At 47.9% G+C, this 15,516-nt stretch overlaps 1 protein-coding gene across 4 annotated transcripts in view; it reads left to right on the top strand.

Annotated features, from left to right (window-relative positions):
* PRLR (prolactin receptor) overlaps positions 1–15,516 on the top strand; it is a 151,190-nt gene that overhangs the window by 118,199 nt on the left and 17,475 nt on the right. For 3 of the 4 annotated variants that reach the window (XM_037129049.2, XM_037129052.2, XM_037129051.2), the window contains 2 exons: positions 11,286–11,392; positions 13,050–13,182. In XM_037129049.2, coding sequence (XP_036984944.2) covers positions 11,323–11,392; positions 13,050–13,182 — 203 coding nt within the window. In that variant the 5' untranslated portion in view covers positions 11,286–11,322. Of the gene's footprint in view, positions 1–3,835; positions 4,594–11,285; positions 11,393–13,049; positions 13,183–15,516 lie in introns of those variants that run through there. The other variant, XM_037129050.2, reaches the window with a different exon arrangement.

Genomic DNA, 15,516 nt, shown 5'->3' on the forward strand with positions numbered 1-15,516 from the left:
CAAGGAAGTTCCTGACCAAAGGATGCAAAGCTGAAACTGAGGATGAGGAGGCACCTGGGCTTTTGCTTGGATGGCTGTGTGCCAATCTCACTGCTCTTGAAACAATATTGAGAAATCACATTTTTTCTGGCACCTGTGTTCTGGTATATAAAGGGAGCCATTCTGGGGGGTGGGGGAGGTAGAGACTTTAACATGCCACATGGTGAAAAAGCCAAGTCCCCCATCGGGGTACACTTTGGGGAATAGATAGTTGTAATTCCTCTAGAAATCTGCCTGGCATTTTTAGTCAGTGAGACAGGCAAGCTGAGTCTGAAAGTGGAATTGCTTGGAATTGCAGAGGGGATTTTAGAAGGACATGGAAGGAAGACAGAGGGACAAGATATGGCAACTGGACAAGGAGCAGAACCTTGGAGGGCATGACGGAGATGCCTAGCATGTGTCTGCTGTGAAATGTGCGACCCGTCTACCCACGAGATCCTTGTGAGCACATGGAGTGACAAAAGGCTTGGTGGAGTCTGCAGATGGGCAGAGAGAGAATAGGCTGCCTGTTGGGGGCCGTCACACCTGGTTCACTCACACTTCAGTCTGTAAGCACGTGAGTGCTGCTGTGTGCGCAGGAGACTTCTGTGCAGCAGGAAATCTCCTGATATGCACAGGAGGTTGAAGTCAGCATTGTCCGCGGCTCTTCCCACGTGGACCTGGTGGGTTGCATGGGCTCCATGTGCTTGGACACACACAGAGCTTTAACAAAAAGGTGGGTGTTATAATGGGGTCTTTTAGGCAATCAAGGACATTCAGAAATGCAATCCAGAAATCCAGGTGTGGATTAGCTCCTTACGTAGACACACCCATGAAAAGTACCCCAGACCATTTTTATTTTGCCTTGTAAATAAATTGGCAATTAACAGAGCTGTGGGTATCAGCAGAGAAGCAAACTTCTCTTCCAAATTATATTGTTTTGTGGCAATATTAAAATTCATTTCTGTTTCTAAACCTGGCTTGAGAGGCATGGGAATGTGACCATAGATGTATACCCGACTAAGGATGGGAAATTATTATGGATAATCTTTCAAGAAGAATATTTACAAAGATAAAAGAAATTAACGAACCTCTTGGATATTGACTTCTCAATCATTGTTTTTTCTTTGTTGGTCCCAGAGAGGATTGCCTAGAAGACATACCATCAATTGTATGTTGTACAAAGAAGTAATGTTATTGTAAAGCGGTGAGTCGACAGTGATGGACTAGACTCTTCCAGGCCAACGTCATGGTGGTCAACTGTGCCGAGATTTGCGTAGGCCCACTCCACTTCCATGTGCAAATACACTGGCACAAGACTAGCAACTATTATACATCTTTGTCGATGTACAATAATAGGGTGGTGGACATATTAAGAAATTTAGAGAGAGAGTCCTATATAATTGCCAATAGCCCTTGCCTTTTAAGATATTAAACATCATATTCTTCTGGGTGCAGTTGTCTTACTTTGGGATGCAGAAATGCATCACTATTCAAACACTTACCTAGCAACCACATCTCAGTTGGTTTTGTCACCATTTGTCCCCAAGTTTAAATTAATGTACGTGAACAGCTCTATTGGGGAAAGTAATGAGGTCTGAGAACATACCCCTCAGTAATATGGAGGGCCTATCAATTGATAGGAAGAACGTGTTGCAGAGAGCAGAGCTCAAGGTCAAGTGCTTATTCAGCAGATCTGTGAATCACAATTACGTGTTTTATATATGACCTGATAAAAATATTCAGTCAGCCATCCAACAAGTGTTGTTCAACACTTATGAACATGTGTTAATATGACAGTGTGCAGGGGCTGAATATGTAGAGGAAGCAAGATAGAGGTAACTCTGGGACTTCGATGCTGGGATTTGGGATGGAACACTGGCAGTAGGCCAGGGTCACAGGTTTTCTCCTTATTCACAGCTCTTTTACTTGGTTAAACATACTAGTTACACGTAAACTAAGCTGTCTGTGGGCTGGCCCTGGATTACTCAGGCTAAGGTTGGCCATTACACACCCCAGCTTTTCTGTAGCTCAGAAGCTTAACCACCAAAACTTTATCTCTCACCCCAGTCACAGTCCAGTGGGCATCCACAGGGCACCAGTGACCCTTCCATTCATTCACTATCCTGAGCCCTTAGGACCTTGAAGTCTTCAAATGCATCTTCCTCTGGCCAATAATGAAGCAGAAAGACAGGGAATGAAAATGTGTGAGGTGTTTTAAAGGCCAAGACTAGACTGGAAGCATATCATTTCTGCTCACTTTCGAAAGCCACAGCTTCATCAGATGATCCCATGTAACCACAGGGGAGTCAATGGGGTGAACTTTGTGTGCCCAGAAAGAAAAAGAGAACCAAATTCTGATGGATACCAAAAGTTTTTACTACTCCTGTGAATGGTCTCCCAGGATTCTAACTGAGGTGGCAGGAAAAAATAAAATATCTGAGAGGAAAAATGCTTTTGACACATTCTTGAGAATTTTTCCTTAGACTTGTCTACCTTCTCTGACGTGCACACAGCCCAGTCTCAAGGCTCTAAAATTCTCCCAGCAGGCACTTGGCCAAGGCATTTCATCTTCCCAGGCCTCAGTGGACCCACATGTAAAAGTGAGAGGTTGGATCAGAATTCGTTCAGATCTGTTGACTCTTTTCATATCCAAAATGCCATGGTCCTGGAATGTTTGCTTTTCATTTCCTCCCAAGAGAAATAATCAGGGAACCAGAAAGGCAATGCCAATAGGCCAATAATTTATTTTTTTATTTTAATTTTAACTTCCTGTCTCACTTGCCGAGCCCATTTCTAAAAATTAAAATACACATAGTAGATAAGATTGTTACCAATACAACAGTGATCTTTTCATGGCAAAGTAAAGCTGTTTGGGGTGGGGGAGGTTTGGGGGAATGAACAGCACATTCACATACACACACACACACACACACACACACACACACACACATATATATAACGGACAAAGAGATCCCTCTTTAAAAAAAATCTTGTTCGAACAGTCTTGCAAAACATATGCTCTCTTCCTACTGAACTAACCTCGCCTTGTATTAGTCAGTTTTGCAGTGGTAACAAACAGTGTTATCTCAGTGGCTTACAACATTTACTTTTTGTTCACTTTGCATAAAGATGGTGAGTCAGCTGCAGATTGGCTGTGACTCTGCTGATATTGGCTGGACTCATCTGGGTTCCACCTGTCTTCTCATTCTAGAAGCCAGACTGAGGGAGTAGCTGAAACATCCTGAGTGCACGTGGAGGATAAGAACATGAGAGCCTAGGCCAAACCATGCACCTATACGCGTAAGGCTTCTGATTGGACGCAGCAGAAACAGTGCCATTCCACTGGCCAAACTTTTTCACACATCCAAGTCCAAAGTCACTCAGTAGGATGTGTACTCTTCTCACAGGATGCATGAGTATGTCCAGTGACAACAGATGGGGACATGACTGGGAGAGAGCAAATTGCTAGGGACAATAATCCAGTCTGCCCACACCCCCCACTTCCTCCACTGAAATTCTACATGCAGCATTTCCCATTGCAAGGAAGCCACTTTACCTCTGTCCTTCTGCTGTGGAACACTCGGGCTGGAGAGAGTTGAGAGGGAGAAGCAGTCAACAATGGGGAAATGGAGGGATTTTAGCAAACATTTGCATAGGCCTCATTATAGGATAGGCACTGTTTTATGCTTGTTATGAATACTAATTCATTTAACTCTCATCACAGATCTGTGAGGTTGGCCATAGCATTATTCCCAGTTTATAGATGAGGAAACTAAGGCCCAGAGAAGTGAAGTAATTTGTTGTGATTACACATCTAGTAAGTAGCAAAGAAAGGCTTCCAACCCAGATAATCGGGCTCCAAAATCCCTCTTTTTAAGCACTCTGAAAAGGAGAAGTGGGAGGGTTCTAGCATTATTCATCAGCTGCTTGCTGATGTGCTGCAATTTTAGGGGCGCAAGAAAATCGGTGTCTTCTAGAAGGGGCAGACATTATTTCATCAAGACATGACAAGTGTGTTTTTCAAAACACACAGAAAACTGAACATTATGAGATCATGAGGATATGGGTCGCTGTCCTGGGCACGGTCCTGCAGAATCTCTTCTCTCATGGAGCTGATAGTCTAGTGGAAGGAGATGCACCACCAACAAGTAAATACGGGGAAAGGGTCGTGGGTCAGACGGTGGGCAGCGCTGTGGAGAGCAGGTGGGACAGGGGCCTGTGGAGAGCAGGTGGGCCTGGGAACGTAGAGCAGTGTAGGAGATGGACTGACTTTGAAAAAGGTGGTCAGCAAAGGCATACCGGTGCAGTGACATTTGTGCAATGGCCTGGAAGAGGTGAGGAAGATAAATATTTGAGGACTGAGTAAATGAATGCTCAAACCGATTTAGCTATCCCAGCGAGACCTACAAATAAATAAGTCAAAGATTACTTATTACTTAGACCTGGCTCGAACCACCTTCTCCCCAGCCATCACCCTGGCTGACTTGTGCTGGACCATTCCTACTCTTTCTCCCCTCTCACTTTTCTGCAGCCACTCCCATTTCCAACAAAGGATCTCCTGTGGGACAGAAGGTAACACCACCACAATCTTCTTTTTAAATGGCTGGGCAATGTCGTTCGGTTCTTTTCTCTGATTGGGAATAGGCAGGGGTCATGCGCTGGCATTGGTTCCCATTGTTCTGGGCTGTGGGGCGAGAGGGGGGGCCGTCCATGCTGCCGTGATTGGCAGGTCTGCATGCCCACACACGTAAGACAAGGCTGAGCGTATTTTACTTGACAGAGGAAGTGAGCCAGGTGTGACAGCAGACAGAGCTAACAGAATCACTGGGTAGTGGTAAAGGACAAAGTAGGCAACATGCTTTGAACCCCGGGTTCCTCGTCTTTGAAATGGGAGCCACGATGTAGTAGTAGTAACAACAATAGCTTTTCTGCCCATTGCACAGGATTATTACAGGAATAAAAGGTGATAATGATATAAAAGTGCTTTATAAACTCTAGATCACCATGTTCATGAGAGTGTTTGCCACTTTATCTGTGATGTTGTTGCTAATCAGAGGCAGGGCTCAGAGTCTAAAGACTGGACTCCCTTCTCTTTGCTGTCTGTGCTGTGCAATGCAGCCAGGTGGTTGCCTCTCTGAGCCTCGGCTTCCTCACCTGTCAGAGGGAGCACCTAGCAGAGGAGTTATTCACTGGGTGGCATCATGCTGGCCACTGGTTCCCACTCCTGGGTTCCCACCGAAATCATCTGCAGGGCTTTCTTTAAATGTCTGTACGCCCATGGGCCCAACTTTGAAAACCGTGGATGTTTTAATTCATATTAATTGGTTGTCTCATAAGAGAGTTGTCTCTGAAAGTCAGACCAATGAGCATCTGTTAGCATCTGTCCACAGTACGCCCTGGCGAGAATTGAAACTCTCCCAGGTCCTATCCTTGACTCCCAGCCAAGCATGCTGAGCAGAAATCAGCCTGCATTAGCTCAGAGACGCTGCTGGGATCCCCTGTGAGCTGTTGGAATTAGCATAATCAGATTTTGAAGTGACGCCTCCTGCCGCGGGGAAGCACTCAGCATTCTGCTTTATTAAAGTGACTCCATGCAAAGGCACGTCATCACAGGTGGCGATTTACCCCGTTAGATTAGGAGCCAGGAGATCTTTCTACCAAAGTCCCTGTTTGCACAACTAATCCTGAGTCAGCTCCAGTCTGTACAAACAGTATCTCTGCTCACAGTCTGCCTTTGAGAGCACGCAGCCCTCACCAAGCCCAGCACACTCCCTCCCATAGGATGGGGCTTCACAGAGCACAGGGTCTTCCAGAAGTTCTTCCTCTGGTGGAACGTCTGGGGTTCGTGGGAGAGGAGGAGCAGAGGGTGTCTGGAATCCAAGGTGGGCATTTTACACCAGCTTTCATGCTTTTCTAATAGCTTTCACACAGCTGTGATGTTCAGACTAAATTCCTGGGCTCTAATGTGATAGCCATTTTATGTGGCAATTCCCTGAGGAAAATTCCAGAATGTTTCCCATCAAAGAATATCTCAAAACAAGGAACAGGAAGGGAACCTTATTGGGAAGCAATAAAATGTAAACTTGGTCATTGCAGTGATGAACAGTAATCACAAGCAGGGGTCATCTGGTGAATGTTCACAGACAGACACTTAGATGCAGTCCGGCGACAGTCAGACGCTGCATTGCTGTGGCCACTGGCATTGCATGCAGGACAGGAAGTGCTGGAACTGCCATCTGCCCACCTTAGGTCAGGGTTCACTTAGCACTTCAACCCCAACATTGAAAGCCTGTTTCAGAGAGCAGCCGCTGTGCTCTCCCTGAAACCCCTTGCGTCCCCCTGCCAAAGACGGGATAGGACGCTGGCTCCATTCTGTAACATTCAGTAACACCATTAGCTTAGGATACATTCTCAGTGCAGAGTTTCATTGTATCTCAGAATCTTGTTCTGCTTTTTCACCCTTAGGGCTTCATTGGTTCACTTCTTCATTCTGCAGTCCCTGGCTCTTGACTTTAGGCAGAGCTGGTATAGAGGCCTTAATCTTGTCCCCTGGTGAACAATCTCTAATCCCTCCTGCTCACCCCACCCCTGTCAGATTACACCCTCTGTTTTTCAGACTAAATGCTGGCATTCTGTACTGGTATTTCGAGGCTTGGAAAGACAAGCCTGGAGATCACGGGGGTGCTGTGGGGTTCTCACCCTGTTAGTCTAGCCTCAGGCCATCTCACCCAAGTGGAACAGCAGGTGAGGCCACCCCGTGGGCAGCAGACCCCGACCCTGCAGGCCCCAAAGGAAGCACTAATACAGTTTCTAACATCTAAAACAATGAGTGAATGTATTTAAAATTTATCTGCAAGAAACGAGACATTATGCATTTTTAGGGCAAGAAAAGCATTTGAAATATAACTTGGATTAATAATCAGGAGACTCGACAGGCAGTGTCCTACCTGTTCAGTGAGGAACTGAGGGTGCAACGTGGCTGGGAGCAGGCGGGGCTTCCCCACCATCTCAGCCTTGAGCAGTCTTAGCACAGTCCAAAGTTTGCCCCAAACTGGCAAATGTCCACCAGGAGTAGAATAAATAAATAAACTGTGGTCTTTTATTCAATATAATGTGAGTGAAGTGAAAATGAATTTTATAAAACAATATGTAATGAGGCTGACTCATACAACCTAAAAGGAAAGAAACCAGACACATGTATTCGAAAATGCATATTGTATGATCCTGTTCATGTAAAGTCCCAAAGTAGGCGAAACGAATCTGCAGTGACAGAAGTCTGAAGAGTGGTTTCTACTGGCAAGAGGCGGGGAGACATCAGGGATGCTCTTATTGTTCTTTCTTGACCTGGTTGTAACATGAGAACATTCACGTTGTGATAATTCATTGAGCAGAATACTTATGATTTGTACATATCTTATGCATGACAGTCTTTAAAGAAATCCAAATCTTGGATTGGGCAGGGCTTGTCCATTTGAATCGGGCTTGCAAGAACTAGGTAGGTGCTCAGAATCCCTTCCTGGCGTGCTAGGTCCATTCCAGGGAAAATGATTAAAAAATCTGAGTAGAACATTAGGGGGACGGTGGCACATGAGGCAGGGCAAGGTAAGGACCGTACTTGCTTGGGGGATCACCTGGTACCAGGTCTTCTAAGTCTCACAACATGGTAGAGCTGAGATGGCTGGTGCTCAGCACTGGCTCAAGTTCTGGGTGCCCCAGAATATGCAGATTCATAGACAGCGGGATCTCAGGTCAGGTATTTGGAACTCTCGGGAGGGGAAGCTGCCTCCCGTGCTGTGGCACACGCATTCTCTGCCGTAGAGAGTGGCATCTGCACTGGCTATGGGACCGTGGCCCTTATGGTCCATCCAGGGGCAGCAGCTCTTGTTTCTCAGAACAGCTCTCTCTGTTCTGAGAAGTGCCAGGGCAAGAAGTGCCAGCTCTTTCTCAGCTGTTGGCTGGGACGAAGGCACTTGGCTTAATGGAAGAGGGTGATGAAGGGAAGCTTTAGAAAGAGAAGGTCTGAGCGGTGTCGGCACGGATAAGGAAGAGGGTCCTGGGGGGCCTACCACAGCAGCACATAGCAGGAGGGGAGGCATATTTGAATGAGATAATGGGAGCACCCTGGCTGGTGCAGCTCAGCAGATTGAGTGCCAGCCTGTGAACCAGAGGGTTACCAGTTTGACTCCCAGTCAGGGCACATGCCTGGGCTGCAAGCCCAACAGGGGAACAAGCTAAAGGAAACTGCACATTAATATTTCTCTCCCTCTCTTTCTCCCTCCCTTCTCCTCTCACTAAAAAATAAATAAATAAAATTTTCAAAAAGATAATGGGAGGAACCTAAAGATGGGAGGGTACTTCAAGGATTCAGAAGCGAGGGAGCCAGGCAGCTGGTCAGGGCAGGGAGTGGGGGCTGCTGGCCTGCAGCTGACCTGCTCTCTCGTCCCGAGTCTTCCACTTACAAACCATAGCCACACCCAGAGAGCTGGCCAGGAGTGAAGCCAAGGTAACTGTCCTCGGACAGAGGTGTGGGGCTGACGTTTTTCTCATTGGACTCCAAATATTTGGAGCCATTTGCCACTATAACCTGGGAAATCCCGGAGGAAGTGGCTCCTTTGTAGCCCACCACGTATTTTCTGAACGCTTTTCTCTAGGGAAATTCATTCAGGAGAAACCCTCTGAGCCCGGACCAGAGCCCCGGAAGGTATAAACCTGATGATAGCTGCTCTCGCTCCCCCGCCCTGCTCCCCGCCCTGCTCCCCGTCCCGGCATTTCCTTCACAAAGCAAACGGAGCCCCGGTTTGGCTGAGAAGTCTGGAGAGCCCCTGACCTCGCCCCAGGCGGGCGATGTACGTAGCATGTCACTCTCAAGCATTTTGATGAGATGCCCAGAAGAGCAGGAAACTGTCCGTGAGAAGATATTATAGAATTCCTTTGGCCAGTGGGTAGGATTTCCATCCCCATGCCAGGCTGAGACCTCCAGGACAAAGAAATGGCCTGGGGCTCCACAGACCCAAAGGAGCTGGATCAGTGACAGCCAAGCGTCTGAAACGCTCAGGCACAAGCAGAGCGGTAGCTGAGGTGGTCCCTCTGAGCCCCCGCCCTCCAGACTCCGCAGCTGGGGCCCCAGGCTTGGTGCGCTGCTCCCTTCTGCCCGTAGCGGGTGATTCCTTGGCTCCTCTCACATTGGCTAGATTTCTCTCTCTCAGTGACGAGCAGCTGACAGTTTACTAATCTGCTCTGTACTTCGGTTTTCTCATCTGGCAAAAGGGCCGGTAACAACCTGGGCTACTGGAGGAACTACTGTGAGGGCTGAATGAAACTTAAATGACTGGGTACCTAGCACAGCGCTCGGGCCATAGTGAGTGCTCCATATGTAATAGCCCTGATTTTCATAAACCAGGATGAGTTTTTAACAACTTGATTTAAATAGATGATTCTGAGGTGTGAGATGGACCAGGCAGTTTAGAATGTGCAACGTGGGCCCTGGCCGGGTGGCACAGGGGGTTAGAGCGCTGTCCCATGCCCCTAACTTTGCAGGTTCAGTTCGCAGTCGGGGCACATACCTAGGTTGCAGGTTTGATCCCCAATCAGGGCGCGTAGAGGGGGGAACCAACCAATGTCTCTCCCTGTCTCTCTCTCTCTCTGTCTCCCTTCTCCTCTCTATGAAATCACCTACTTTAGAGGACTGAAATACTCAGGTGAGGATTTTAAAATATATATCTAGAATATACAGTCTGGGAGGGTGTTTGAGAGGGGTCCTGAAAAAGTGACTAGAAGGTCCCCAAAGAATAGCAGCCGCCTCCCAGGACCCCAATATGAGGGGCTCACTCGGTGACACCCACGCGTCCTGATCCTCTCTGGTCACTGAGACTCATATTCCTGAGAGCCTCTCAGAGGGAGGAGGAGCAGGCGGACCCGGCCTCCACGAAGCCATCGGGGGTGGGGGGCGTCCAACCGCCGACAGAGAACTGCCCTCTGACCCGGAGGATTGGACCCGGCTGGTCTTTTCAGGGCTCATCAGACAACACCCAGTCATTTCAAGCTTCCCAAGATGAGCAGCTTTGCCCCTGGATGTTCTTCTCTTGATTTAAAATTAGAAATAAAAATAAAAGGGAAACGTATGTCATGTGTTTCCTAACATTTACACTTCGTTCATCAAATCTGTTGTTTTCTGAGAGTTGGGATGAGCCGTTTTCAAATGTCTTTAAAAGTCCTTTTTTCTTTTTTTAAGCATTTTTTATTTAATTATTGTTCAAGTACAGTTTTCTGTCTTTTCCTCCCATCCCAGCCCCACCCCAGTCCTCCCCATCTCCCTCCCATTTCCACCCCCCTTAGTTTTTGTCCATGTGTCCTTTATACTTGTTCCTGTGAGTCCTTCCCCTTTTTCCCCTGAAATTCCCTCCCCTCTCCCCTCTGGTCCCTGTCAGCCTGTTCTACATTTCAGTGTCTTTGGTTATATTTTGCTTGCTTGTTTGTTTTGTTGTTTAGAAAAGTCCTTTTTTCTTAGAAGGACATTCAGAGGCTTCGAAACTTGTTCCAAGGGTAAAAGTAATATTCGTAATAAATTGCTCGAAAGTCTCAACCCTGCGAGTTCACATTTTACTTAACACTCCGAACCCAAGGGACTTGAATTACTACTGGGGTTTGTCATTTCTTGGTTATGGGGCCTTTCCAAAGGGGAGGGAGAAACCACATGGGGGTTCACTACAGTTCACCGTGTAGTTCCAGTCCGTGACTGTAGCTGGGAAGACGTCCAGAACTACTCAGCCCGAGCCTCCCCAGAAGCCTCCCTAACTCTGTGGCCACAACAGGAAGGAGCTGTTCGAGTGTGCTTCAGAGCTCCCACCTGGCCTGGTGCTCTTCTGGCTGGTAGCTCGGAGCCCTCCCAGACCAGTTCACTGGGAGGCATATAGTCTCTGTCACCTAAAGCAAGTGAAATATTGTTAGGTGACTCCTGGATGAAAGAGAACAAATTTTCTGCGGGGTAGGGGAGAGGGAGCTGGCAGCCACCCCGCTGCCCTTCGCCGTTGTCATCTGATGACCCCTGGTGGCGGAACTGTTCCCAGCCTGTGCACAGCTGCACTTGGAGCCAAGCCACCCGGCCAGGTTAGACCAGGTTACATTTACCCACATTCCTTCCCTCCTGGGCTGTCAGTCACGTGAGGCAGGGAGCAAGAATCCTTTGCAAAAGCCCAGAATAAAGTAGTACACGTGCCTGACCAGACTGTCATTTCAAAAAAGTTGCCTGGTGCCTTCCCTTCCAGTGACCTCTGATTGCTGCAGGAAGAGAACAGAGCCAACATGAGGGAACATGTGGCATCCACGTTGATTCCCATTTTGCTACTTTTTCTCAACATCGACCTTCTGCAAGGTAAGTAAGAGACCGTCCTGCACCCTTTAACTCCCGGTGTTGGGGGAGGGTTCCTGACAGGGTGGAGGCCCTGATAGTCCTCTTGCAGTGCAGTTGTGAGAAATGAAGATGTCTGTGCCAGTGGCTGCTATTAAGTTGTGTTTGCAATCTATTTGGCACTAAAAAAGCAAAAGTCAATGCAAACCAGGAATGCTTACTGAGCAACAGGGTTTGGGTGTTTATAAATAAACTTCTCTTTCTACTTCCCCCCAACCCCCAGCCATGATAAAAAAAAAATGCCTCCACCTGTGAGATTGTCCCGAAGACATTCTCTCTAGAGGCCCATCAAAGTCACAGGGATCAGCAGGGCAAGCCCCGGGCTGGCTGGCAGGGGCTGTTTTTGTGGGCCGTGGAGCTCAGCAGACATGATCAGCCTGGAGTCCTCCTCGGTTGGGAAGTCTGGCCCAGGAGCCAGCCTGAGGGGCAGGGAGACACGTGTGAGAGAAAAGAGACCAGCACCTAACTGCTCTCCTCTCTGCTCCTGACTCCGGAACTGGTAAGTCCTCCGCATCCAGCTCAGCACTAAGGAGGACCGACTGGGGTCCTGTGGAAGTGTGTGGCTTCCCAGCCCAGCATCAGGGCAAACTCTCGGGGTCATGCATCCCCTTCTTGGGCGGGACAGACAAGGAAGAGAAGAGGGGCCAGCTCACCAACAACTTTGGGGATGAGGCAACTAGAACTCTCCACCCCCTTGACATAGCATTTTCCGTATCACCTGCTCGACATCTTCCAGCTTCCAGCTTCCAGCTGGGGCTGGACACAGATCCTAGATAATCACGGTGACTTGTAACCAGGAGACCAGCTGCCTACTCCCCAACTTTTTACCATGTTTCCTGCCCACTCCCCCCAAAAGCCATAGAAATTACAAGGAAGTCGTTCATGCCTCACCATACAAAGACCAGAGGAGAGAGGAGGAAATGTGAAAGAAAAAGAAGCTAAAAACCAAGTTTCAGAAATGAGGAGCGGTACTGTGGCACTGGATCACAAGTCAAAGCTGGAGAGAAGTCGGGGGAAACAAAGGGGAAAGGAGAGGATGGGGGAGGGGGAGGAGCAGCGGCAGTGACGCAGGGACACACAGAAGATCGGAGACTGAGCTGATGGTGTGGGAATGGCAGAAAGGCGTGGATGAGGGAGCAGAGTGGGGAAGTGCCAGGGAGCATTGCATCGGCACAGGGAAGAACTCCTTCCACCGTCCCCCTCACGGTGTGGGTGGTATCAGCTGTATAGATAGACCCCACAGGATTACGGAAGGGCCATGCACACTTCAGTCCATCTCACTCCTGACTCTCGCTCTGTGCTGAGACTTTATAATATGTCACTTGATCCTATGTGCCTGATATCTCCATCTCAAGTGGGGTACACACACACCCCACCAACACCACCCCAAAGTTTCTCTCTCTCTCTCTCTCTCTCCATCCTGCCGACATTGGGGCAGCCCATGGAGGAGGCAGAGGAGGGTTGCTAGATGCTAAAACGTTGGCATTTCTGAGCATCCCACCCTTAGGCCTGCTCGTCCCAAGACCTCATCATTGAACGGTCCCGTAAACCTGCTTTTGTCACCAGCAGATTGATGAAATGGACCCTAAGATTGATTCCAGTGCCTTCTGGCTTTCTCTAGGACAGTCACCTCCTGGAAAACCAGAGATCACTAAATGTCGCTCTACTGAAAAGGAAACGTTCTCATGCTGGTGGAAACCTGGGCCAGATGGAGGACTTCCTACCACCTACACGCTGAACTACCACAGGGAAGGGTGAGTGTGTCCACTCTGCAGGCCAAAGCAGTACCACTCCTGAGTTCGGGTTACCACGCTTCCCTGGCCTGACGCTAATAGGCTCGTACTTCTGGGGAGAAGGACTCAAGCATCCATGTCCACCTTCTGCTGTTGACGTCCGACAGCATCAACTCAGCCGTCACCTCAACAAGACACAACACAGTGTTCTCCCTCACGCACAGTTTTACTCCATGGTTTAAATCACCTGCGATCATCCATAGTCCAAAAATATTAAATGGAAAATTTCAGAAATAAGCAGTTCATAAGATTTAAATGTTGTGCCGTTCTGAGTCACAATGAAATTCCACACTATTCTACTTCATCCCACCAGGGACATGAGTCATTCCTTAGCGTATCCACACTGTATAGCTACCCACCCGTCACTCGCTTAGTAGCTGCTTTTCAGATCGACTGCTGGCTAAGTGCCAAAGTGCTTGTGCATCCCAGTCACCCTCACAGCGGCCTAACACCACATCACTGCGCCTGTGTCACCCACCTGGCTTCATCTCATCATGTCGGCATTGCGTCCACCTGGCATCATTACAAGACCAAGGCTGAGCACAGTGCATTAAGATATGTTGAGAGAGAGATCACGTTCACATAACTTTTATTACAGTCTATTGTTATAATTGTTCTGTTTTATCGTCGGTTATTGTTGTTGATCTCTTACTGTGTCTAATCTATGAATTAGACTTTACACGTAGATATGTACAGGGAAAAACACAGTACATGTAAGGTTCAGTCCTATCCACAGTTTCAGGCACCTCCTTTGGGTCTTAGAACATGTCCCCCCATGGATAAGGAGCAGCTGTGGTAGCAACATTTTCTGTTACTGCCCTGCCCCAACTTAGGCTGCAGCCTAAGGTCACATCTAACTGTTCACTAAGTGTTGGTTAACTTTAGGTGCTTATCTATAAACCTTGTGTTACTTATAATATTTTAGTAATAATTACTTTTGCAACATAAAAGGACTATCATGTAATCCATGACAACCATGGTACATTAACTTTTCAAATTCATTTCATGTCCAAGAAAACAAAGAGCCTTAAAAGGAAAGGAAGGTGGTGATTTTTCTTAGAAAACTGCTCATCTTTGAACTCCCAGAGGGCAGCTGTGGAGCCAAGGCTGCGTTGAGGACTGAACGAGGTCGTCCCCGGGTGAGGATTCTGTTAACACTTCAGTGAGACCCTCCGGGGAATCCAGGGACAGCTGTATCCTTCCCCAGTGAAGGAAACGCTTGCCGGTGGTCACAGCCCGCCCATCCCCAGAGCCTGCCTGCGCTTTGCTGTGCCAGGGGTGCCTAGCAGACGGCCTGTGGGCTGCATTCGGCCCAACACAAACTCGTAAATTTACTTAAAGCTTTTTTTTTGCTCATCAGTTTTTATTAGTGTTTGAGTATTTACTGCATGGCCCAGGACAACTCTTCTTCTTCCCGTGCGGCCCAGAGATGCCAAAAGGTTGGACACCCCTGGTTACACAAAGCTATCAGTCATTCTGGGACCTAAAGGGGTGTCGAGTACACAAACTTCGGAACCCACACTGGCAGCCCGCATGGCGTGCTGCTCCACACCTGCGTGGGGAGTCTTGCGCTGAGGCCCCCAAGTCTAACGAGAGCATGGCAACGAGCCACTGGACCTGAGATGTCTTTCTTCACAGTCACTTCTCTCTGCTGCTGACTTAGTGCAGTCAGAGATGCATCAGCATCGGTTTTTATTTTCCTTAATCTTTTTTAAACAAAATGTAATTTAACATATGAGGTCTGTCCAGAGAGTATCAAGCCATGCACTGTGAAAAACAGAGATATTTACTGAAGCAGATACAAGTTACGAGAACACAGGGCATTGACACCTCAGTCCCCTTCCAAGTAGGTATCTTGGTACCTTGCACATTTCTCTCAGTCACCATCAGGTGCCCTGTTGTATTTTTCTGAATCTCATCCATGGTCTGAAATCTCTTCCCCTTCAAAGGTGATTTTAACTTTGGGAAAAGCCAGAAGTCTCAGAATGCCAATACTGAGCTGTAGGGGGGCTGAGTCACCTGGGTGATTTGATGTTTCTCCAAAAATCTCTGTATGAAACGTGATGCATGAGTGGGCACGTTGCCATGATGAAGCTGCTAGTCATCAGTTGCCCATCGCTGCAGCCTTCTGAGTCATCTGAATAGTTTCTGTGGAGGAATGTTCAAGCTTAGTGTAAAATTTGATGCAGATCCATTGCTCTACTCGCTCAATCATTTTGAAGGTGATGGTCACACAGTACACATGCTCACTCAACAGCATCTACCACCCTCACTGACTAGTATAGTGAAGTCATC

The sequence above is a fragment of the Artibeus jamaicensis genome, unplaced genomic scaffold (genome assembly GCF_021234435.1).
Source record: "Artibeus jamaicensis isolate MK-2021 breed Jamaican fruit bat unplaced genomic scaffold, CSHL_Jam_final scaffold_369, whole genome shotgun sequence".
NCBI lineage: Eukaryota > Metazoa > Chordata > Mammalia > Chiroptera > Phyllostomidae > Artibeus > Artibeus jamaicensis.